At 46.5% G+C, this 26,409-nt stretch overlaps 1 protein-coding gene across 1 annotated transcript in view; it reads left to right on the top strand.

Moving 5' to 3' along the window:
• Positions 1-21,227, top strand: part of KCNQ2 (potassium voltage-gated channel subfamily Q member 2) — a 73,784-nt gene extending 52,557 nt beyond the window's left edge. Inside the window, exons 12-17 of the mRNA XM_063404329.1 lie at positions 579-802; positions 1,600-1,708; positions 2,230-2,361; positions 4,946-5,053; positions 9,929-10,052; positions 10,760-21,227. Coding sequence (XP_063260399.1) covers positions 579-802; positions 1,600-1,708; positions 2,230-2,361; positions 4,946-5,053; positions 9,929-10,052; positions 10,760-11,464 — 1,402 coding nt within the window. The 3' untranslated portion in view covers positions 11,465-21,227. The remainder of the gene's footprint in view (positions 1-578; positions 803-1,599; positions 1,709-2,229; positions 2,362-4,945; positions 5,054-9,928; positions 10,053-10,759) is intronic.
• Positions 21,228-26,409: the final 5,182 nt, after the last annotated feature.

The following is a 26,409-nucleotide window of genomic DNA, read 5'->3' as shown; positions in this document are numbered from 1 at the left end:
TCCTTGGAATATACAAAGGGGGTAGATCATGTTTTAAGAAGGAGGAAATACAGGAGCTGAAGAAAGGGAAAGGACATATCTGAGCACCAGAAGTGCAGTGTTTGCACAAGAGTTTTAAAATAATGGTTTGGACTTTTTTTTTAATTGGTGTTTTCTTATTAGCCATAGTGTTTTGGAAGGCAGTTGAGAAAGAAAAGCTTCCTAACTCGTGATCGGAGTCGATCAGTGATTTAAGGAATCATAACCTCATTGTTAATGTCATTCTGTCCCGCCAGCCCTGGCATCCCATGAGGGGCTTCTGTTTAAGTCCTCATTATTTTCTCTCTCTTACAAACCATTCCCATTTCACTCATGATGACGGAAACATTTCTACAATGCTTTCTTTAAAACAAAAATAAAAATAAAAAAATACATATTGGAAAAAAAAAAAAGAAAAGCCAACAGCAAAGCTACGTGTCACTGCTGCTTGGAAGTGCTCTTGGTTTCTAATGGCTGGTGGGGAAGGACTGCGTGGTTTCCAGAATGACTCCTCCTGCTGTCTCCTTTTTGTCTTTGTTTCAACGTGTTTCTCTGAACAGTCAGAAGGTCAGTTTGAAAGATCGTGTCTTCTCCAGTCCCCGCGGTGCTGGCACCAAAGGGAAAGGCTCTCCACAGGCTCAGGGCATCAGGAGGTCCCCCAGCGCTGACCAGAGCATCGAGGACAGCCCGAGCAAGGTGCCCAAGAGCTGGAGCTTCGGAGACCGCAGCCGGGCCCGGCAGGCGTTCCGCATCAAGGGAGCGGCGTCGCGGCAGAACTCGGAAGGTGAGGGCTCGGGGTGCTGGACCCCAAATTCCCAGCTGGCCCCAACATCCTCTCCTTCCCCACCTAAGATGGGCAGAGCCGCCAGCCAAGGTGTTGGGGCTCCTTCCCCTCCCAGTCTTTTAGCTTGGAGTAGCCTGAGCAGCCTGATCGAGTTGAAGATGTCCCTGCCTGTTGCAGGGGGTTGGGCTAGAGGGCCTTTAAAAGGTCCCTTCCAACCCAAACTTGTCAATAGTGATTAGAAGAGGCAAGGAAACCCCTTCTGATACCCATGATAATGTTTATATTTCTGTATATAAGGATGGGGAAAGGAGGAAGAGTCAGGCATTGGCACAAGAGGAAATGACCTCAAGGTGTGCTGGGGAGGGTTAGGTTGGATGTTAGAAAAAATTTCTTCACTGAAAGGGTGGTCAAGTCCTGGAACAGGCTGCACAGGGCAGTCGTGGAGTCACCTTCTTGGAGGGATTTAAAACACATCTAGATGTGGTATTTGTGGGACATGGTTTAGTGGTGGGCTTGGCCATGCTGGGGGAATGGTTGGACTCAATGATCTTACAGGGCTTTTCCAGCCCAAATGACACTGGGATTCACTGGTGTAGGGATGGGTGAGAGCTGCAGTTGGCACTGCTGAATGTCACCTAAGCACATCCTTGGAAACGCTCTCATCTGGATGCTCAGCAAAGGCTTCTCTGCTGCTTCCCCTGGGGCTGCTGTTTGTGATCTGCCTCATCTTTCCTTGTGCAGCACTGGCACAGGAAACAGTAACGTGCTGTGTTTCTCCTTCCCTGTCCCAAACCCAGAAGCAAGCCTCCCGGGAGAAGACATTCCTGATGAGAACAAAAGCTGCAACTGCGAGTTTGTGACAGAAGATTTGACCCCGGGGCTGAAAGTCAGCATCAGGGCAGTGTGGTAAGAGAGGGAGAGGGGGGGAAGGGTCCAAAAAATAAATTATAGAGAAAAACAAGAAGTGTAAAGCCCAAGAAGTGCTGGCAAATGCTGACGTGTGTGCTGCAGGCTGTTTTTCCCCTGGGTGGCCTGCCCTGCTTTACAGACAATTTTGCCAGGAAGGGCAATTTTTGCTTAGGGAAGGAATAAATGGAGAAACAGGAAAATCCCCCGCAGGGATGCATCCAAATGACGGTTCTCACCAGCTCTGAGATGTAATGCTGACATTTCTAAAAGTGGTGAAGAGACCAAATGCACAGATGACAGTCCAAAGGGCATCGGGGACCCCCTGGTGCAGACAGGGCTGCAGCCACCAACCCCCGCAATCCCCTTCCTCTCTCCTATCTCCCTCCTGCATCCTCTCCCAGGCCCACAGGGTTGGGATTTAATCCATTTTCCTTCCCTGCAGTGTTTTTTATCCGCCATGAAGCCGGTCAGGCCGCACCCAGGGGCTGTGCTGTGATTTTGCTCTCTGTCTCCTGCAGCATTATGAGGTTTCTGGTCTCCAAGCGCAAGTTCAAGGAGAGCCTTCGTCCCTATGACGTGATGGATGTCATCGAGCAGTACTCGGCTGGCCACCTGGACATGCTCTCCCGGATTAAAAACCTTCAGGCCAGGCAAGAGACCCCTCTCTTTGTTTCGTTTCCCACTGCTTTTTGTTCACTGTGGAGGTGTTGCCAGGACAGAGACACTTCCCTTTGCAGCTGCAGCTTATTTCTTTTCCTTTTCAAGACAAATCCCCAAGGAGGACATCAGTGCTTATGGCTGGAACCCCCAGGGATAAGCAGGACAGGGAATGCCCTAAAATTCCCTTACTGCCCATCTCAGGACATAAAAATATCATGGCTCATCCTCCTGCTTTATTTTGGGAGCTGTTGGCAGTATGGTATGTTCCATAGGATAGGCAGGTGGGTATCTCCATGATCCTCCTGGCAGGGTGCAGAGGTTTGGTGCCCCAGTGTTAAGGCTCATTTGGCACCTTACTGGGAGTGAAATAAGACAAAATTTGGTGTCCTGGCTGTGGCCCTGCTGCCACAGACACGGGGAGCAGTGAGGAGGCAGCAGCTCCCTCCCACCATTGGGATGCTGAGCCACTTGAGGAGGGATCCCTGCTCGGATGGCACAGTCTGCTGAAATTCCATGCAGATGGGAGTTTCTCATCCAAGCCCACCAACGTAGGTGGGGTTTAGCTGAGCTGCGTTTCAGCTTCTGTGCTCAGATTTTAGGGCGAGATGTGTTCATTTTAATAGGAGAGGGAGTGTGGAAAAGGAACAAATGGAACCGAGAAGGTTCCATGTTTTTCATGTTTCTCCTGGAAGAGAAAAAAAAAAAAAAACCAAAAAAGAACCAAAATAAACCCAAACACATACATTTGATTCATTGAACAGAGGACTGGAGTTTAATCTTTTAGTCTGACCACTCCTCCCTCAGCCCTGATGGGAAAAGAAGACCCCAGGCCTCCAACACCCCCCCTTGTGTTGGCTCAGCAGAAGTAGCTCCAGTTCTGTGGAGCTTCAAGGACACCCAGAACTGTGGCAGGGCTTGGCCATGGGCAATCTCCAGTCAGAAAAATACACCATTTGCTTTTACACTTGGAGAATGAAATTGTTTCCCTTGATGGCTGTGGCAGCCCAATTTCCCCTATAAGCCATTGAGGAAGTTTTCCTTTAATTTCAGACCCATCTAAGTCCCTGATAGAGTCAGCAAATGTGGAGAAAAAAGAAATGTTTGTGTATGCAAACAGCTGACATGAACCTCAGGAATGAAGTCGGAAAATGGTCTTGGGAAAAAGAGGAATCTCTGTTCTGCCATGAATCTCTCAGAGACCATTTTAACTCTGCTATTTCTGATGTTCAAGATGCAGAGGTAACTTTTTCAGCCCTGCTGCACACTGTGCTTTTCCCAGAAGGAACATTCTCCCTTGCAATGGAGACCAAAATATCCTGGAGAATTTCCTCTGTGTGAGCCTCTCACTCCTGTTCAGTACAGATTCAGTGATCATAGATCCAAGATGTGTAGCTGAATATAGAGGGGGAAGAGGAGGGGGAGTGGATTGAGATTTTCTAACTTTAGTAACCTGAAACAAGAGGCCTCAAGGCCACCTCCACAGTGGGTACTGGGCATCAGGGTTGTCACCTCTGCTGGCTCCAGGAGGGATGTGTGAGCCTCCAGCACCCTGAGGGCTGTGGCAGGTTGCCTCACCACCCATCCAGGTGTCCCAGTCCTTCAGGGCCATGTGCTGCTGAGACAAAGCAGTTTGTTTGTGTGCTTTTTGGGGGAGGTTGGGGTAAGGAATTGCAGCTTTCAAGGACCAAACTGGATCCTCCTCTTAGCTGTGGCTCTGGGACTATGAGCATGAGGATCTGGGGCTGGACAGGGCCACCACCCAGCCTCTCACAGGGAAGCCAGGAGGACCAGGAGCTGCTTCAAAAGCATGAAACACCTGGATTTGGGAGCCAAGACTACCAATGTCCCTCTCCTCCATCAGTCAAAGCCCCGTGTTCTGTCTGCCAGCTCAGCTCAGCAGGGCAGGCTCTGACCTCCCCTGGCCAGGGCTTTGGTGGATTAAAGCTGCATCCAAGCACATCTCTGGGGTGTTTACATGCACTTTCCTCTTTAACCAGTAAAGCCTCTGTCACTGTGTCTGCAATGTGCTCTTTTCAGTGTTGTGTTCACATTGTCTCGTGTTCCATCCTGACTCCTTGCCAACCATGGATGTCTCCCATTCATTGAGTTGTCCAGTCCTGCAGCGTTCCTCGCCGACTCCCAGCAGCTCATGCTTCCCTGAACTAGCTGAGGATGTGTTCTCTAGCACTGGAACTGAAAGGAGGATGAATATATGTTGTTTCATATCCAGCCACCACAATGGGATATTACCACACATATGCAAATATATTCCAGAGGGTAAAGCATGGTGCCTGTTATGTCTGGGGAGGGGGGAACTCCTGATGATGTTGCAGTGGTGCCTAAATCTCCAAATCTTACCCTGAGGTGGGTAAGACTGGTTTTTCACCAACAACCAGGTGGTAGGAGAGAGCCCTCTGTTTCCAGCGGAGTATATTTTCAAATTCTCTCTCTTTCTCTCCCTTTCATTCTGTTTGTCAGTTGTTTCTTTCTGCGACTTTTCTCTGACCAACTTTTCTCTGCCTGTTGCTTCATTATGCATTTTGCTGGTGTCTTTTTTCTTATTTACTTTGCCAGGATAGATATGATTGTGGGTCCCCCACCCCCTTCAACTCCCCGGCATAAGAAGTATCCAACCAAAGGACCCATGTATTCTTCCAAAGAGTCTCCCCAATACTCGCCTAGGTTAGGATTCACCAAAATGCCGCTTTCTACGGAATTTTTTTCATTTGCTTAATGTCAAACCCCCTTCATGCCAGTTATATGACGGCATTTCTCACTTAGCAGTGCAGCCTGCTGAATCGTGACTCACAAGGGTTTGCTGCTCTGGGTGTGCTCTGATTTGCCTTCAAGCCAGAGGGGAATAAAAAAGGGGATGTTCATTCAGTCATCAATAACCATCAGTTCCTTCAGCGAGCCTATTTCCTGTTTTCAGTCTTCTTCGAGGTGTTAGAAAGCTAAATTATATCTTTTGAAAAGATCTCATATTTTATCTGGCTGTCTTCAGACGTAAAAGGTGGAATATTTACCCACAAAGCCAATAAAAAGTGAACAATCCACTTCCTAAAGGATGACACTGTCCACACACAGGCAAAGGAGCCTCTGCAGCTCTTTGGACAATGAAGTGAGATTATTTCAGTGAGCAAAGTAAGAATGAAGTGTTTTGTAGCTGATGAACACAGTGGTCTCTATTTCTTCCTGCTGCCACTCATGGAGGAAAAAATTGTGTTAAAATACTACAACTGTGGGACTCATATTCCAAAAAATAATAAAATATCCTGATTTTCCAAGCAAAAGGAGCAGGAGTCAAACCCAGCCCTCAGTCACACAGTGAGATAGTTTTCATTAAGTTCTGTCCCTCAGTAAAACCGTATCTGAAACTCATGCAATGAGGAATATTTTTCCACAAAAATTCCCATTTTAGGGCATTTTGAGGTGTGGGCAGCAAGGCCATGAGTTGGGCTGCATTTTCTCCTTGCGCTGAGACCACCCAATATTGATAGCCAAGGCAGGTATAATTATTTGCCAGAAAGTCATTTTCCATGCAGAAATAGTTGGTGGTTTTTAAATGCAGTAAGCTTAGCTTCAAATATTTTTTTTCCTAAATATATTTGCCTCCCTAAGAGCTAATATGTGACAAATCTCTTGATTTTTATTTAAGCTGCTCTGAGTAATCTTCACTAGAGAGATGTAAGTAAAAGGAATATTGAAAGCTTACCTTTTCCCACTCAGCTAGCTCAAATACTAAAAAAATAGAATTTTCTAGAAGCCCAAAGCTTTATGCTTGAAAAAACATGCTTTCAGAAAAGTATTTTTCCCATTCCTCCTCCCTGCCAAAAAAAGTCTTTGAAAATGAAATAACTTTGTTATCTGCAGAAGCATTTATATTTAAAAATAAAAATACATATTCAAAGGGATTTTGTTGTATTTAACTTTTAAGATGATATGTCCAACAAGCCTTCACTAAAAGCAAGATTTTCATGTGGAAACTTGAAAGTTAACTTTAAAACTGATTTAGCCTGATTAGAAATAGGTGCAATTTCAGCTGTAGTTTTTAGACAACAACAACAAAATCTGTCCAGAGCAAGTTTTATTGCCAAATGAAGGGGTAAGTGGCCAGTCCTGTGACATGGATGAAGGGGGTTTGGCTTCAATGCCTGGATTGTTTACAAAAATTTATAAGATATAAAGAAACAAAAAAAGAAAAGACTTGACTATCTATTCCCAAACACTTCATTTTTATCTCATTTGAGCCTTTTGATGTCTGCTTCTGGCCCGAGGGTGATATATTACACCTCTCTGCATGCACTGTTAGCATGAAGCATAATGAAGCATGAGAAAACCTGCACTGTGGCTGATGCAAGAATATACTTTTTTTTTGTGTCATTAGAAAGAAGGAAAGACAGTAAAGTCCACTTTAAAGAGCAATCCCCTCTTCTCTCTCCCTCCCAAACTGAGGCCCAGCAGAGCCGACCAAGGACAGCAGATGGCACAGTTTGTCGTGCATCCCCAGAAATCTCTGAGTCCTCTTCTGCCAGGAAAGGAAGAGCATGGGGCTGGCTCTTCCACTGCTTCAGCTGAATTCTTCCCTGCACACGTGCATTTGGCACAGCAAAAATAAGTATTGAGGAGACACAAATCTCCCCATGGGCTGTAGTGTGGAAGTGGGATGGGCACCTCAGAAGATTCTTGGTCCTTTGTCATGCAGTAAGAACATAAATTATCCCCTTCTGCTTGCTAAAGTGGAATATGTTCCTTCTTCTTCATCTTCTGAACTTTGTTGCCCAGTTTGGACAAAATCTCAAAGTCTTGTAATGGCTAAAAGGAGCTCCTGCTCTTGATGGTCCCCAGCTAGGTGCAGGTGGGTTGGGAGCGCATAAGGAATTTCCTTTTTTTCTCTTGTATCAGATACAAATGAAATCTCTGTGCTTTGCTGAGGGTAGGAGCACTCTCCTGTGCTCCAGCTTGTGCCATGGGAAGCAAAGGGATGGAGACCTTGAGACTGGTTTCTCCCAAAAAGAGAAAAGGACTTAGTTCCCCTTCTCTCCCCACTCTGCACTGAAGCCAGAGGCCCAGAGCTGTCCCTCTGCACCATCCTTGGTGCTGCCCTGCTTCCAAGGAGAGATGTGGCTCTGCTTCCTCAGAGCTGTGGAAGACAACCTCCCCAGGAGTCAGGACTGCGTTCAGGTATAGACAGAAAGGGAATGAATCAAGCAGGAGCTGTGTCAGTTCCATAATGACAAAGGGCTTCTGAGTGCTTTTGGGGTGAGCTCTGTGAAGGGCTTCAGCCCTGCTCCTAAATCCCAGCAGGTCTAAAGGCAATTCGTGTCCTCAAAGGTGAACACAACTTAGTGCTCTTCTCGGTGATCCCTCCATCTGTGAAGTGCCAGCTGGCCCCTGAAATGGGCCATGTGAGGTTCACTCACTGGATAGCTCTTCTTTTCGAATATGAAAGACAGCAGAAGTCCTGCCTCAATTTCTGCAGGTTTAGAATTAGGGTACACAAGACTCTCTCTGTTATTACAGTGCAATGTTGGGTTCTCCTCTCTGTGTCACAGTCTGTCCTGCCTCCCTGCTCTACTCCACAGCTGCTGAGGGACATCTCATTTCCATTAGTGGACACATTTCAGTGTCAGTGTGGTACTGGATGGGACAGGAGGACGAAGCACCCTGATTGTTCTCAGCCTTCTGCAATATTCAATAACATTTAGACTTTGGGCCTCTTTAAACTCATGTTCATTGTTTTACCAGTCTACTTGCTTGTGCATACAGGAGAGGAGTTCATACAGTGGCTGTACCACGCCTTGACTTGTGATTCCCCACCAAGGTAGCCCGAGGTATCCAATTTAACAGCTCTTTGCTTTCATGGTAACAACATTGTCCTAGGATTTCTTGTGCTGTATGTCCTGTCAGTAATTGCATCCCTCGTGGGGAGTTCCTGTAAATGTCAGTGATTTCCTTCTCCCATTACAAGAGAGAAATAAGGCATGCATATTCCTCACCCTTGTAATTCCAGCACTTGGTGCTCCTTGTACTCCTGTGCTTATATTGCTAAGCAAAGGATCAAACACGGCTTTTAAAGCAGAACAGAATTCTGTCACATCCCTGCCCAAATCAAGTAGCTTCTGGGATCAAAGCTAAACTCTGAAACGATTGTTGGCTTATATTTTCTGTCTTTGGTGTGATGTGCTCATCCACTTCATCTCTTTGAGCCAGATCTGGTGCTGTGAAGTGCTGTTGCTCTAATATAAGCTAAGGGAGCCACGCTGGTCCATTCCCACTGGTACCTGTCCCTCAGTGTCAACAGCCAACGTCCGTATGAAGTCCCTGTCCAATGTGAAGAAAACAGATGGCTCTTGTGTTGGAAATAGCCTCGCATCTCATTCCTTTCCTTGGTTTCTGTTTGTTCATTTTCCCCTGTCTGTCTGTGTTCAGCTCCTTCCTTTTCCTCCTCCTGGTGCATGGACCCATGGCCCACACGGCAGAACTGCGTAAGAAGCATTTTGAGTTTTCGCTCAAGATACCTCAACTTGGTTTCAGTCAGATTAATTAACCCTTCTTTCCCCCTGCCACCCTTACGTTTGGTGCATTATGCAAGAGTAAAGTTTGCCCAGCACAGAATTAATCTGTAAACCTGGCTGCCATTAAGAAGTTATTCCAAAAATGAATTGCTCCCCAGACTGGAGGGATCAAGAAGCTCCAGTGTTTACTCTCCAGAAATTTATATTTGATGCCTCTAATAAAATTAAGTTCCATCTTCCAGGTTTTGCCCTCCTCCTTCCTCTGCATATGGAGCTGTTAATCAACCCAGGTGTTTGCATACTGGAAATAAGGAAGTGCAAATGTGATGTGTGTAAAGAAGTCAGTACCAAATTATGTGCCTGGTAACCCTTCCCAGCTGATTTGGCAGGAGCCTCCTCTGCTTCTCCCAGCTGGGAGCCCTGTTAATAAAAAACATCTAACAGTACAAGTGAGAACTGCATTGAGATGAAAACAATTTGGAAATGTTTGGTGAGTTCTGGCCAAATTCAGCCTTGATGTAATTCCACTAAAACAGTTATCACTGCACCTGTTTGTCTGGATCTTAGAACAAGCAGCTCATTTTCATGGACATGAGAATTACACATGGACATTTGCATTGAGGAGAGGAAACTGCTGCAAAGACTGAAAAAGATCCCACTGATATTTGCTAGACAGAAAACTTGATCTTCCCCCAAAATAATAATTTCTCAGTGCAAATAAGAAGTTAATCGATTTGGAAGAAAGCCAGTTAAAGAAATTCTTTGCAGTGGGTAAATTTACTGTGCATAATGTGCCAGGTTTTATCTGTATAAACAGAAATGGATAATTTCAAACTCTGCTAATACCGCTCTGAATTTTGCATCTGAATTAACACTTCAGTGCCACTGCGTGTCTGTGAGTAATTTGGAGTGTTAGTTGGGAGAGAGAGGCTGTTGCTTTGTCCCGTGGAGGCACAACAAGCAGTGCCCTCCTCACCTGCTGCCTCCAACTGACTCCAGGTCCTTTTCCGGGGGCGGGGGGATTTTCTGATCCCGGTAGAGTTGACCAGATCGTTGGGAGAGGATCCTCCATGACCGACAAGGACCGGACCAAGGGGCCCGCAGAAGGAGAGCTGCCTGAAGACCCCAGCATGATGGGCAGGCTTGGAAAAGTTGAAAAACAGGTATCTTGGGTCAGGAAGGGGTTCTACCCAGAGGGTGTTGCATGCATTGTGTTGGTTTTTCCTTGGCTTTTTCTCTCAGTGGAACATTGCCTTTTAGTGAAAAAAAAAAAAAGTGAGAGCCCAGAAAAAGAAGCAAGGTGGATGTTATGAAAGGGCACTAAATGCCTTGGAAGCCTAAGTGCTGCTTTCAAACCAGGCACTTTGAGTCTAGTTTGGTGAGTTTGTCAAAAGCCTGCATTATTTTTGAAAACAGTACTTTGGTTTCTTTGCCACCACGTTGGACATGTTTCAAATGAGTCCCTGAACCTGGCTGCTGGAGCTGCTGGCCTTACTGAGATTTAAAATCTTCCTAGGGCGTAAGGCTAAGAAATCCTGATGGCCGTCTGAGCCCAGAAAAGTGCAAAGTGCAGGAAGGAGCTGGAAGAAGCAAGTGTGCTCCAGCTTTTCTAGAACTTGGTGCCTGCCATAAAGATTAGAGGAGCATAAGGAAAATCCTGTAACGAGGGAAACTGTTAAAAGTTGGAGAATTAATACCTTCAGAACAGAATAATTAAATATTCACTAAAAGTAGGAGATGCTGTGGGTCTGTAGGCAGGGGTTATCTACGAAGCCCAGCCCACACTTGTGCCTCAATGGAAGCTGCTCATACTCAGGATGTCAATGTGCTTCAGCCTGCGTGTATTGCTGGAACTATGGTGTTTTTGCAGGTCCAGTCCATGGAGAAGAAGCTGGACTTCCTGGTGAACATTTACATGCAGCGCATGGGCATCCCACCAACGGAGACAGAGGCTTACTTTGGGTCCAAGGAGCCAGACCCAGCCCCTCCCTACCACAGCCCCGAAGACAGCAGGGAGCACATCGACAAGAACGGCTGCATCATCAAGATCATCCGCTCCACCAGCTCCATGGGCCAGAAGAACTTCTCCGCCCCGCCGGCCCCCAGCAACGCGTGCCCGCCCTCCACGTCGTGCCAGCGGCAGAGCCACGGCTCCTCTCCCGTGGGGGACCCCGGCTCGCTGGTGCGGATCCCGCCGCCGCCCTCCCACGAGCGCTCCCTGTCCGCCTACAGCGGCGGGCACCGCGCCAGCGCCGAGTACCTGAGGAACGAAGACGTTGCAACCAAACACCACGAGAGTGCCATGAGAGACAGCGACACGTCCATCTCCATCCCCTCGGTGGACCACGAGGAGCTGGAGCGCTCTTTCAGCGGCTTTAGCATCTCCCAGTCCAAAGAGAACTTGGACATCCTTAACAACGGTTGCTATGCAGCCGTGGCCAAAATCAGACCCTACATTGCAGAAGGGGAGTCAGACACCGACTCTGACCTCTGCACGCCCTGCGGTCCCCCCCCGAGGTCGGCCACGGGCGAGGGACCCTTCAGTGACATGGGCTGGTCAACCCCCCGGCAGTGAAGCCTCCCCGCAGCTGCCGAGCCCCGTCCGAGCGCTGGCAGCTGCCCGCTCCAGCTGTCCGCCTGTGGAACTTCTCAAGGAGATCGACAGCTAAGGTTTTCCTCTTTCTAGGACACCCTTAGCTGGCAGATACTTTCTTGCAGCTTACTCTGGGGGGGGAACGGGCAGGTCCGAGCCTGCATTTGTGGAAGAGGTCACGGTGATGAGCGAACTGGAGCCGTGAAGTCCAGATTTCTTTCATACTCTTTCTAAGATCATTAGGTGAAACTTCCATGGCGCAGAGTAGGCAATTTGCATTTCTTGGGAATCTTCAGAAGCGCGGGGCAGGAATAAATCACCCAGCCAGGGCTTTTGTAGATCACATTAACTGGTGGCTGACAAGTGTTAGGTGGGAATTGCTGTGTCATGGCAGGAGGTGGTCGCACCTTTAGGGGTTGTGGAGTCACAGACAGAACATGTTTCTGTTTCTGGCTTAGGTTTCAGGGCACGTGTAATAATGAGGGGTTGTTACTCCTCATTAGCTATCAGGAAGGTGACATAATTCCAATATAATACATGGAAAATCCCTGGAGGAGAGGGATGTTGGCTGGGATATTTGCACGAGCAGAAGTCGTGGCCTTAAGTGGGACTTGCTGGGGTACTGCTCGGAACCAGAGCAGTTTGGAAATGATCCCATCTTAGGAAAAACTCAGAAATAAGAGCTTGAGTGCAAGAAGAGGGACAATCAAGAGGGCAGAGAAATGAGACAGAGAAGGAGGACAGACATTACAGGGATGGAATTTTATATTTTAAACCATGTATTATATTTAATTATTTCTCCTTCTGCTGACCAGGGACCTGAGGGTGCTTTGAAAGCAAAGACAAACCAAAGGCAACCCCTCTGGAGGGCTGCCATGATCCCAAGCCATTCTGGTGGCCAACAGCCCTCTTGGGGAGGCACAGCCACCAGGCAAAGGGAGAGGGTGGACGTGCAGGATGCTGTGGTCCCTGCCTTGCTGCGAGTTAAGTGCTGAGCTCCATCCTCTGGAAGCCCTGTTGGTCAGAGTGGGCACTTTTCTTACAGTTTGCATTGTGCCTGAACACTTTTGCACATACTATGCCCGTGAAAATCTTTCCTTTCTTCTTCTGCCCTGCCAAGAATCTCACCCCCACATTCTCGGGACATCCTTTGGTTTGCTTGGATCCCTCAAGCTGAGTTAAGAGGCGCTGCTTTGTTTCTTCATGGTCTTTCAGAAGCCTCTTGCCCGTGCTTGCCCGCGAGTTGTGCCAATCCCAGTCTGCCCCGTTTCGTTGTTGTGGAAGCACTTCCTCTTGGAAAGGTCATCATGTCATTTCCAGGAACCTCAGCAGCTCCTTCAGCTGGGGGAAGGCGAGGGGAAAAGTGATGCTCAGAGTTCCTGTTGGGATCAAAACAAAGCCAGAAAGGGATCCTTCACATGGATAAGTTGGTGGGGGTTTTATTTGCAAAGGGGTGGATCAGGCGAAGTTTGGTTTGGGGTCTGTTTCCAGGGCTGGGACACCATGGTGGCTCTGAACCTTGCTGTGCATGCCCAGCCCAAATCCCACATGTGTTTTCTGCTGTGATTTCAAACCCTGTCTTTCCACATTTCCCCTGTGTCATATCAACAGCCCGTTAAGGATTTTTAGGTGACAACTTCATTTCGGTGTGGCCTTTGAGAGGCTGAACATTGATTTGCTTGGGGTGAAGGGAGACTCACAGCCTTTTTCTCTCTGCCTGTTTGCTTGACCAAACAGAACAACCAGGGGAGACCCAGGATAATTTTGGCCTTAGGGAAGATGTGGGTGCAGTCTGACACTTGCAGACAGTGAATAAAACCATCCTTTTGCTGGTGCCCAGGGCCAGCACACAGGAATGAGGAAGGAGGAAGTATTGCACAACCTTTCCTGCCATTTCTCACCATTCAGAAGGGGAAAACATTGTTCTTAGGGAGAAACTGGGCTTCCAGCCATGCTAGTTCCTTTCTTTCCCCTCTTGAGCCATGTTTTTGTTAACTTCTGCAGTTTTTTCCTCTCTGTTTGTGCTCCAAAACTCCTTCTGGCTCCGGATTTCTTTGTGCAGAGTTAACGCAGCGATGCCCTTGACTTCCACACAGAGACAGCTTTGAATGCCAAATGGCTGTAAATCGTGCAGATTTGCCTCTAGTGTGTTCCAAAATGAGATCCTTTCTGCTAGAACAAGAAGTGTCAGCAAGTCCTAAATCAAATGTAGTGGCCTGGGCTTTCTACCGACCACAAGAATGGAAATTGCATTTGGTGAGGCAAAAATCAACAGTGCTTCAGTCAGCTGCTCGCTGCAGATTTTGTCCAAGTCAGAGATAACAAAGATTTATTCTCTTATTTGTTTGCAAATGCTTTTCAAGGCCTGCTGGAGATTTGGCACAGAGGGTATGATACAGAGGCAGGAATGCCAGATGAGGATGAGGATAAGGATGATGTCGTGCAGTCCTATTGCAGCACAGGTACATGCCTGGTCTTTAGTAACAGAATCACAGAATCCTCTATTCACTGAACCACAGAACGGTTTGGGTGGAAAGGAACCTTGAAGCTCATCTTCAGGGGTTGCTGAAGGAAAAATTGAGATCTTTTGGCTTGTATCTTGAAAAGTTGTTGGATTTGTCCTGTAATCAGTGATTGCAGAAAACTGTTTTTATACACATTTCACATAGAATTTTTTTGAAGGTATGAGATACAATTTTCTGTGGCTTCATATCAAAGAAATTCTGACACACCTCCATGCACATCCATGCCATAAATCATCATTTCTGATTTATCCAGGCAAAATCCCATAGATTTTGGAGTTAATTTACACTAGAATTAGCTACAAATAACGCTCATAATTTCCATGAAATTATTTAACCCTGCATAAACAACGACAGGTCCTGCTTGTTGCTTATTGACATGAATAATTTCATTCTTCTCCTAAGTCATAGTCCAATATTCTCTAAAACTCTTCTCTTCTAATTGCTCAGCTCCCCTGTGTCTGTACCACCATTCTTATGGCAATCTCCCATAAGAAGTCTTAACCACCAGTGTACAAGAAAATAAACCAGTTTGGGGTTGTTGATTAGGCAGTCCTGATGAGAAGGACCTTTAAAAGGGTAGACAGGCAAAGTTTGTCCCTCTGCTGAGCCTCTCTTGGGCTGCTCTTTGCTCCCCTCTTCCTCCCAAATCTTATTCTATATTTTTTGGAGGACAGAAAGAAGTTCTAGGCAACGCCAAGTGTGGACAGAGGAGTTGAAAGAGAGCTGAAGATGTGAAGGCCAAATTTCCAGCAGACCATCTTGACCTGCTCCAGGGCTGCCCATGCCCACAGTCGGTTCTGTGCCCAGAGCCTGGCCCCAGGTGTGTCTGTGCTGAACGTGAAGCCAGGACCTGGAGGCTGAGCTCTGGGCTCCAAGAAACTTCTGGGCATTTTTTCCCCCAATATCTGGGTCTAGGTGTGGAAAGAAATCCTGCAGTTGGCCCACCCACAGGATAGAGCAACGCCTGGGGCTGGGACAGGAACCCACAATAAGTTTTTGGGTCCTTCAGGTCCAAGTGTGAGTTCAGGTGGTCAGAGGAGTTCTCAGAACAGGAGATGTGGCTGGAGATGTTGCAAGGTAGCCTTTCATAATGTGACCCTGAGACAGAGGAACAGCCACAAGTCAAATTTCCCAATATTTGGGAAGGGACTTCAATGTTACTCAAGTGCAGATTTTGTATGTGAATTTCCTTGTTGACCCATTTTTCTTAATAACAATTCTTAAAGCAAAAAATGTCAAGGAGCTTACCAAAACCAAACCTCTCATCCAGCTCAGAAAGCCATTCTATTTCTTTACATACACTATGTGATAGATCAGATTTTCTAAAAATGCATTTTGTTTCAAATGCTGCTTAATAGGTCTAAATAAACTTTGCAGGGTCATTGCTACTTATGGATAAATAGGTATATTTTTACATTTTTATTGATTTTTAAAATTTTAAATTATGTAAATTTTTAGAAAAAGTTTGTATAATCTACCTGAGAAGCCAGAGCATCACCTCAGATACAAATGCTCCCCTTCCAGATAATTGCCCAAATGAAAAGAAAAACACCTTCACTCATACTTTTCCCAAGAGGGACCTAGTGGAAACCTCATTTTCCTGATATCCTCAGACCACCGTGGTCACAGCAACATCATTGTTAAGACTAAAATTTAAGTATTAAAAGAGAAACTGAAATTCCTGAGGATTTTACCTAAAGTTGTCCCAAACAAAGACCCTTAGCATTGAGTATTTTATTTGGAATGTTAAAAAGCCCAGGAGCAGGATAAGGATTCTGCTTCTCCATCATGTGAACGCTCAGGGTGAGCGAGCCCTGAGCCTCCAGCCCTTTCTTCCCAACCCACAGCTGCACGTCTGCATCCTCTCCATCCTCTCTCCATCACAGATCAGCCTCTTCTGTTCTCATCAGCTTCCTTTCCCTGAGCCAGAAACAAGGAAATCAGATACAAAAGCTCCTTCAGCTGCAGGTAGCATTGAGGAGAAGGCTGTGGGGAGGGCTGAGGGCAGCAGCCCCTCCGAGCCCCACGGGGTCACTGCTGCTCAGAGGTGTAAAAGCAAATCCTTGCTTTTAGCACATAAACACCCCGACTTTTCTGCCTCACAGAGCAAAACCTGCTCAGAGCAGGGGTGTGGGATCACTGTTTGTTTTTTTTACAATAGGGTGGGTTTTTAATAATATGGATAATAACACTGCATAGGAATCTTCTTTAGTATAACTTAGTGTTTGATGCCCCAGTGACACAATACTGCTTGCCTTACCTTAGTGTCTAGAGGGAGAGGGATCACACACTTTTGATACACTATTAATCACGCTTTGAATTTAGGTAGGAGCGGGGTCCTTTTTAACTTATGAATGTGCTTTCTGGACTATCTCACTGACTGTACTCTCAATTTTGCCTGCTACTGCATGCAGCCTGAGATGAGTAGACAGCAATATGCTCCAGCTGTATCTGCACTCCCAGATTGCTGTAGTACCTGACAAGGTGACATTGCCAAAAGCATCACTCTGGGGTGAGAGGCAGCCCTGCCCTGAGGCACCTCTCAGGGTGCTGCGGTGCTTCTGTAGGTAACACTGATGTACCAAGTGTCTTTCATGCTGCAGCTGGTCATCCCTCCATCCCTCTGATGCGGCATGCACAGACTCCATTTCTACTGCTTGTGACTACGGGGTAGGAAAACCATGTTTGTACCTGTGGTTCCTTCAAACGTGTAAATGGGGAGGAAAAAAAATACGGATTGTGTTGGCTGTGTGTCACAACCTCCTTTCCATCAGGATGCCTTTGAAAAAGAGCATCTGTGGGTTTGGAGGAGCAGGCAGTGCCAAGGATGGAGGCCTGGTCTTCGTTTCAAAGATGCCATTTGAACCCACATGTGTGGGACCTGCCATGTGTCTGGTTTAATTCCCATAGGATTCTCTCACCTGCGTCCAGCCCTGGGGTGCCATGTGCTGTTGTGCCTGCAGCACAGCCCGAGGCTGTGACAGCCCGAGGGGGGAATGTGACTTCCAGACCTTGGGAACCACTCTTTGGGAGTTCACCCACCCTCCTCTCCAGCCTTGGTTGTCTCAGGCACCCTGCAGCTGTGCCATAACCATTACTCATGGAAGCATCTCTCACTCTCCTTACAGAGTGCCACTGAGCTACATTTTCATCTCCAGAAATATTTTGCCAGTGTTCTGCCACTGCAATACCAGGCTGTCATGGGGCCTCCAGGGTTTGCCCACCTTGCTGGTGTTTGCAGTCTCTCATGTCTCTTGGCACTGCTGCCATGACCTAGTTTGATCCCCATATCCTCCTCTTCCATGCCCAGACCATTTACCAGGGAAGCTGTAATGCCAGAACTCTGCTCTGAGACTTGGCCTGGCATCACCAGATGCACCAGAGAGCCTTTGTGTTTTGTTAGCATGACAGTTCTGCTTTTTATTGGCAATTTATTTGCTTCCTCATTGAGCCACCGTGGCCTCAGCACATCCCTGGCTTGTTCTGCTGGAGCTTTTCCATACAGGGATGGGGTCTGTGTTGTCTCTCTGTGCCCTATGAGGATTTGTCCCTGTGGCTTTAGCTGATTGAAGTGAAACAGGGATAAGGGTCTGGCTCAGGTTTTCTTGTCCAGGTGAACATCTCAGAGAAGAGCTCACAGGCTCCACCAGTGTAGATATTTTTGCTCCCTGAAGCAAGAGCTGTTTTCAAGACCCTCGTCCTCTTTTGGCAACCCACAAATGTGGCTGTGCATGCCAGGCCCCAGCTTGGTCGTGGAAAGCAGCTGGTCCAAGCTGTGCTGTTTCCAAAGCTGCCAGTGAGCCTGGAAGCATTTTGCCCTCTCCTGATTCCTGTAAATACAGCTGCAGGTGAATTGTTCAAGCAGCATCTGCTTGCCTGGTTCTGAGAAACCTGAGATCACCACAAAGCTTTCCAAAGCTCAGTGCCAAGCTCAGGCTGGATTTCACATGCAGCTATGCCTATAATTTTAGGGCAGGGTTAATGATTTCAGGTAGAAGCCATGCCAGAACCTCCAGTTTGGATGGTTCTGACCCCAAAACAAGGCTGAATGTCACGCTGCCAGCAAAGCCTCTGCTGGAATTCCAGCTCCATTTGACACTGATGACTGTGGACGTGAGGAGATGCTTTCTCCTTCCCACTCCACACAAGAAAAGGTCAGCACAAGCCTTGCAAGCCACAATGGGAAAATACCTCCTTAATTTAACATGCCATGGGCACCTCCCATCAAAGCAGAAGCAACATTTCACAGTAATCCCTTACCCTTGACCAACACAGTGGCCATGACCCCGGTGTTTTCCATATGCAGTGATGCTCATGAAAAGGATTGATCACAGATGTGGATGTGGAGGTCTCAGTTCTTCAGCATCTCCACAGACACCGTGTTCAGCCTTGCTGAGAACCTGAGGGCAAGTCATCAAGGCTGGGGACAGGTCTTTTCTGTCCTGCCTGGTTATTCACACTGGTCCAGCATCTTCCCTGGAGCTGGAGTCACCCCATGCTCCTGTCAGCAGGCAGGATGGAGACCTTTCTTTGTTGGTTACTCTGCCTTCCCCCCAAACCCTTAAAATTTCAAGTTTCTTCACTTTTTCTCAAAAAATTCACGCACAGTGTAGAGTACCTGAGACTTTCAGGAACACCAAGGCAAAACAAGATATAGTTGATAAATGACAGAGATTTTGTTATTTTAAATCAAGAGCAGATTTCAAACATAGTTGCAGTTGCTGCGTGGTGTATCAAATGCTTTAGGAGAGTCAGTAAATTATTCTTATAAATGTTTTATTCTTTTATCAGTAATTCATATAGGTGGGTGCCACTGTTCTTATACAGCAACAACACTCCACACACTGAAACTGTATTCCTGTTTCTCCAATATAGACACTGTATTTATGAAATTTATCTTGCTTGGTGTCACTTGGGCACATATTCCACATGTACTGCACACAGATTGCACATTACATGCCACGTGCTGATAGGTATCTCTACATGTAATCAACATATGTGCATTGAATGGACACCAAAGTGTCACTGCCTGGTTTGTGATGTGACTCAACATAACTGGGAAAAGGGAAAAAACATCCTGTTTTGTTAACAAATTCACTGCATTTGAATGCTTCTTTAAACAGATTTTTATCAGGAAGCTAAAACACGAGATTGCCTCTGTGATGTTAATTTAAAAAAAAACCTGAACAAAATGAACACACACAGCCCATAAATACTTAACAGCTACTGTATTCCTATATATTCTTCATTGCTATTCATCTGAACTGTAAATTCTGTACAGATTGAGTGAAGCTCACAGTTTATCTTTGTCATAAGCTGCAAGATAAAAGGACAACACAACTTTGGCTGCAGAAACGTGTGCATGTGGTTCAGGTACATGCACCCACGTGTGGCTGTATGTGCATGTGGGTATGAACACGTGTGCACACGTGTTCTTTATCAAAGCAGATAAAGCTGCATCTGAGATGCACAGGGGGAAGAAAAATTCTGTTTTGGAGGTGAGACAGTGGGTAAAATAAAACCAAATTACTTTTTCAGTAATTAGTTTAGTTCAAAAAGGAAGATTTGCAGGGGGGATTGGTGTGTGACTGCCACCCCAAGGAGAAATCCCACTTCTGAAGGCAGCACAGGCCATGCAGCAGAGCAATGCAGTTCTCTGAGTGATAATTTCTTTGGCTACCTTTCAAACAAACAAATGTAATAGAGTGGCCAGTGCCAACTTGAAGTCCAAAAAGCCCATTCCTAAAATGTGTGGCCAAGCAGTTGTCCTGTGCCTTTGGAGATCCAAGGGCGAAGTCTTTATGTGCTGTGCCAGGTTGTCCCACAGCAGTGGTGCTGCCTGGGGGCAGTGCCAGGGTCTCCCACAAACCCACTGCCCAAGCAGAGGACCCCAGTGCTCCATGGGTCTTACCTTTAAAAAAAACCCTAGGTAAGAGATATTTAAGAAAAGAAACATTAAAAGCCCATCTTTGATCTTAGAGTTATGGAAGAAAGGACCATATGATAACCAATAAATCTGATTTTTCAAGCAGGTCAGCCCACAGATTCCAATAGCCCCTATGCAGAGATTTCACCAGCCTCACCAAATGAACCATCCTCTAGGTTTGAACTTTGCCAATGTTTTCACAGATACAAGATTTCTATTGGCTAGAGCTTACCCTTCAGTGTTTAACCTAAACAAACAAAGGCATGAAGAGCTAACTTTTCTGGTTTAATACTGCCAGATGCCTCCAATAAATAGCAATCAATTTTTTTGCATTGGCCTGAAGTTCCTCTCTGGGTCCAAAGCTCTCAGCTGTGAGAGCTGCTTCAGCCCTAAGCAGGTTACTGAGCAGAGGGTACATCCACTGCCGGAGCGTGTTCCCAATTCCCTGAGATTCCTTGACACTCCTACAATGTCTGGCTCATTTGGCCTTGCCTGGGCTGGCCGTGGTTGGTGTTTCTGTCCTGGCACTGAGAGCTGAGGGGTGAATTTCCCACCGGGGTGGGCGTGGGACCGCGTCCCCCCTGCGGGAAGCTCCGGGGCTGGGCCCAGCCGGGAAGTTTGGTTGTCCTTTAGAAAGCAAAGACAGCTGCTGCTTTGCTTCCTTTCATTTGCTCTGTTGCCTTGGCTTTCTTGCACTTTCGTTTCATCTCCAAAGAATCTCTCATAATGCCTTTGGTACTTATGTACAATTTGAAAACGTTTTGTATGTATGGAATGAGACACACTTTTCTCTTGTAAAATAGCGATCGGATTTTCTTTTCTCTCTTTTTTGTTTTTCTTTTTCTTTTTTTTTTTTTTTTTCCTGTTGGTGAATGTGTAATTTCCTCTGTACATTTCAACCATGACTTTGTGCAATGTACATTTTATAGGGACAGGTGCCAAGGGAATGACCTGTATTTTTCCTAAGGGACTGGCTAGAAGCCGACAGACACAGTCATACATGGTTTTACATGAGCACCGTGGAAAAGCAACGTAGCCCAGACTTTCACACTGAAGCACTGAGCGTGGGTCAGCTTGTACCTTCACAGGAATGACTGTGGCAGCTGCAAAACTCTTTATGTGTGGTGTGAAAACCAACAGCGACGGTTGCAGCCGGAAGGGAAATGGAGGAAAAATTAAATAATCACAATCATTAATTTAAGCCTCGAAGCATCAGAATGGAAAATTTGCATTCAGTAAAAATACCAGAGATTTAACCTTCATGAGATGAAATACACATTTATTTTTCTTTGCACTTCTTCTGTTCTCTTTGTTTCTTTATTTCTGGGGATTTCTTGGTACTTTGGGGATGTATTTAATGGCTGATGAAGAGAAGAGAAATGGGGACCTGACTTCCTGACGTTAAACCTCCACACATTTTTATTTCCGATGTTAGAATATATTTTTCTTCCTGATGCATAAAATCAAGCTCATAAATCTCAAATGCCCTTAGTTACAAGGACACTGCCCCTTCAGAGTCCTTTAACAATATTGAATCTCTTAAGGTTCAACATCAACCACATCCTGACAGATAAAAGATGGTTACTGAAGCTTTTCACCCCCTGTGCCAGCTCCTGTTAAAATGGAGGTTGGTGGCATCGATGTGGGCTCAGAGCCAAGAACTGGCAAGGGAGTTGCCCGTGAGTTACTTTGCTTACCAGGCAAATCCAATCCTAAATTAGGCAAGCTGGATTTTAGAGCACTGTCAAGGAGTGAAGTGGATTGACGGACACTATTTCCTGTAGTGATCTTGTTTGGAGAAACAGCAGCTCCATTTTGTAAAAGAAAAAGTAAAATCCCTTCCTCCATGCTGGTATGTTTTCTTTCCAGAAAGATGTAGCATGAGAATGTGGATGATGCAGGGTCTGGGTTTTGCAAAGCCTGCCAGTCATTTGGGCAAGGCAGTGAGAGAGGCTTGGCAGGATGCACAGCAGCCCCTGCCTGTGCCAGAGCCTGCAGCAGCTCCATCCTCCCCAGAGCTGCTGGAGAACTCCAGGTGTGAGCATTTCCCAATGGATACAGCACATTCAGTAACACCATCATGTTTTATCTCATTAGGTTTCACACCAGTGAGATAAACAGGAGAATCCTCACTTTGCTGAGGCACGTTCCCCAGTGTCTGCACAGGATTAGGAGCTGCATCCAAGCCCTGTCCTGCTGCATCCCACAGGGATGCTGCTGGGGCCAGACGTGGCACCTGCTGTGCCAGAGCAGAGCTGCCAAGCAGGCCTGCAGCCTTTTCTCACACGTCTGCCAAGCCAAGAGAGGAGACCAGCAGGAGGAGGCATTGCTTTTCCTTGGGTATTGGCCTCCTGATAGTCTGGAAAAATCAGCAAGGCCCTTTCCCTGCATCAGAAGTAAATATTGGAGTCTTAGATAAAAATTTATATAAAAACAAACTATTTATATCCCTTAGGAGAGCAGTTGCTATCATAGGAACACACCTACCTGGTCTTCTCACAGATAAAGCTCCTCAAGGGGAACTGATTTTATCTGAACTCTTTGCCCTCAGTGCTGTTTAGCTCTTGGCCCATCAGGATGCCAGGAGCAGGGTCCCAGGGGGCTGTGATAACAACCTTCAATAACTCAGTCATGATCCCCTGCAAGTTCACACCCCCCTGCCTCTTAAATTTCAGAATTTAAGTAAAAGTGGTTTTCCCAAAATAGCCCAGTTATTTGGGATTGCACATGCAGTCTGAAGTTCTGCAGGAGGAACTCATTGCCAAAAATTCTTCTGTTCCTAAGCAGAATCCCAGTCTGGTTTTGTTTTGGTTTTTTTTGGTGTGTTTTTTTTTTTCCTTGCTGACTAATTAAACATTTACTCTCCTTGAAAATTAAAGGAACATTTCTTCCTTACTAGAGGAATAAGCAAGTGTTGCAAGATTAAGATGCAATTTGTAAAACCTCAGTCCTGCTTTTGGGCACTGTGTTCAAGACACCCAACGCTGTCTCTTCTCAGTCCAAGGTAAAAAACCCAACTTTTGCTGCTGATATCACCTGATTCCAGCATTTTGATTTCGAGCTCTGGGTGGGCAGAAACCTTTTCCTTTAAGAAGCTGTGCAATAACTCAGTGGCAGAACAGTGAATGAAATCTCTCTGGTCCATTAAATGCTACTCCAGCTCTGCTCTGGGGTGTAATTTACCCTTATTGCTTTCTTGGCAGCTGTTTCCTGTTTCCTGATGAAACCCTGTTTCCATCAATAGTAACTTAATGGTGGTTTGGGGCATAAAGTGTCTTTCTGGAAAGAGAAACCAATTCCAGCAAGGTGGTCACTCTCTTTATATAAGGAACTTAATAATACATAGTGAGAGAGAAAGGCAGACAAACTGAAGTGGAAGGAAGAGGGCATGGGACACACTTTAAAGGATTATGTAATTTGGCATGAATAAGTGATTCAGTGAATAATGGAACATGAGACTTTTCATACAAAACTCATGAGCAAATTTTTTTATCTCTTTGCCCTTGAAGAACTGTTAGCATGAGACGAGTCAGAGATGAAGAGAGGAGATTTTGGACACACCTAAAAAGCTGGTAAGATTACTCTTAACACCATGGTTGTTAAATAAAGCAAACAAATGTCCCTGAGCTCCTCTTTCCACTCTGGATTTCAGAGATTTCTTAGCTTCAGTTGAGCCATCCCCAGAAATTCCCCCATCACCAGACCTATAAATTACACATTTCTCAATGATTTATTGAACAAATGTTTTAAGATGCACTGACACACTTTATCTCCCCAACTTTCTAGTACCCAAAATCAGTGGAAATCCTTGCTGTTTCTTTTTCTCCCTCTGTCGCTACTCAGCACTGGTATGAGGGTTTTGTTATACTGGAATATCTTTATTTTTTGTAGCTTTCTGCTCAGTTCTTTTTTGAGCACAAAAGATTGGTCCCAGGACAGATGGACAGGGATTTGTCTATAACACAGGGCAGGGTCAGGGGAGAGATGGACAGCTGACCAAAGCTTCCAGGGACAGGCCAGGGGTAGGAGAGGTGGACAAAGAGGGGAACATGCCTGGGCAGCACCTGACCCTTCGAGCAGGGGAAACAGGGAGGAACCACTGAAATACAGAACTCCAAACAGCCTAACCAAAACCCACCACCACAATTCCTCCTTCCAAAACCAAAACCCACCACCACAATTCCTCTTTCCAAAACCCACCACCACAATTCCTCCTTCCAAAACCAAAACCCACCACCACAATTCCTCCTTCCAAAACCCACCGCCACAATTCCTCCTTCCAAAACCCACCGCCACAATTCCTCCTTCCAAAACCCACCACCACAATTCCTCCTTCCAAACCCCACCACCACAATTCCTCCTTCCAAAACCAAAACCCACCACCCCAATTCCTCCTTCCAAAGCCCATCACCACAATTCCTCCTTCCAAAACCAAAACCCACCACCCCAATTCCTCCTTCCAAAGCCCACCACCACAATTCCTCCTTCCAAAGCCCATCACCACAATTCCTCCTTCCAACACCCACCACCACAATTCCTCCTTCCAAAACCCACCACCACAATTCCTCCTTCCAAAGCCCACCACCACAATTCCTCCTTCCAAAGCCCATCACCACAATTCCTCCTTCCAAACCCCACCACCACAATTCCTCCTTCCAAAACCCACCACCACAATTCCTCCTTCCAAAACCCACCACCACAATTCCTCCTTCCAAAACCCACCACCACAATTCCTCCTTCCAAAACCAAAACCCACAGCCACAATTCCTCCTTCCAAAACCAAAACCCACCACCACAATTCCTCCTTCCAAAGCCCACTGCCACAATTCCTCCTTCCAAACCCCACCGCCACAATTCCTCCTTCCAAAGCCCACCGCCACAATTCCTCCTTCCAAAGCCCACTGCCACAATTCCTCCTTCCAAAACCCACAGCCACAATTCCTCCTTCCAAAGCCCACCACCACAATTCCTCCTTCCAAAACCAAAACCCACCACCACAATCCCTCCTTCCAAAACCAAAACCCACCACCACAATTCCTCCTTCCAAACCCCACCGCCACAATTCCTCCTTCCAAAACCCACCACCACAATTCCTCCTTCCAAAGCCCACCACCACAATTCCTCCTTCCAAACCCCACCGCCACAATTCCTCCTTCCAAAACCCACCACCACAATTCCTCCTTCCAAAGCACACCACCACAATTCCTCCTTCCAAAACCAAACCCCACCACCACAATTCCTCCTTCCAAACCCCACCGCCACAATTCCTCCTTCCAAAACCCACCACCACAATTCCTCCTTCCAAAACCAAACCCCACCACCACAATTCCTCCTTTCAAAACCCACCACCACAATTCCTCCTTCCAAACCCCACCACCACCACCAGCCCTCCACGGACCGGACCCTAGAGGGCAGAGCGAACTTGCTGCTGAGCTGGAAACCCGCCCGCGGCTGCTCAGCATCACCTCGATGGAAGGAGCACCCTCCTCCCCTCCCTGGTCCACCTGAACTCCTGCAGGAGTGCAGGAAAACACATTCCTGATCACAGCTAAGCACCAACCGGAAAAGCACAGTGAGGATTTCCAGGGAAGCATCACAGTCCTGGAGCTGTTTTTTCTGGGGAGGAGATTGCTCCCAGAACTGGGCATACACACAGGCTGTGCCCCGACCCACCTCGGTAGCTAAAAGCATCTGGATTTGATTTCTCCTAAATAAGGGGAGAAAGCAGAAAAATTTGGGGTCTTCTCTGATTTAACAAATCTCCCTTAGGATGTCTCGCCCTTGGTTTTTTCAGAGTGGAAACAACGCTGTTAGGAAAAATAAAGGCATTCAGTCAAACTGGGTTCCTAAATGGGGAAAAACATGTTTTCTTGAAAGGAATGGAGTATTCTGATCCTACTGTGTGGGAAGAACCAGAGACAGGAATATTAATGTTTTCTGGCCTCTTGCTCTTCAAGCTCAGGATGGGAGGAGAAGAAACATTATTTAGGTTTTATTACATGATTTATTGATAGCATTGAATATATTATTCAAGGCTTCCTTCTCATCTGAGGTCTGCAGGCTTCTTGTTCAGCATGGCAGGAAGGGCTGGGGTGGGTGGAGATCCTGTCTTGTTTTCCCCATCTCAGCCACATCCCTGCGACTATTTCCATGGTAAAATAAGGACTTTTAGATAAAACTCCTGTGAAAAAGCAGCATCCAAGCAGGACATCGGGCTGTGCAGACACGAGCCTCTCCCCAGCAGAGGGTGCAGGAGCTTTATTTCCAGAGTCGACGGCTCCTGCCGTGTTTAATTTGGGATATTTGCTAACCCAGTGCTGCTAAGCTGACTCTGAGTCCTTTCACCTGCAGGTGACAGAGACTGTGCTCCCCTCATCCACATCCAAAGGTTTGTCCCGTGAGAAAGGAAGGAGCTCCCACACAGGTTCAGGTGTGTTTCAGCTGGAGGGATAACTGCATTATTTCTCCCCATCTTG

Source organism: Prinia subflava, chromosome 8, assembly GCF_021018805.1.
Source record: "Prinia subflava isolate CZ2003 ecotype Zambia chromosome 8, Cam_Psub_1.2, whole genome shotgun sequence".
NCBI lineage: Eukaryota > Metazoa > Chordata > Aves > Passeriformes > Cisticolidae > Prinia > Prinia subflava.
This window is presented reverse-complemented; position numbering and strand designations above follow the sequence as displayed.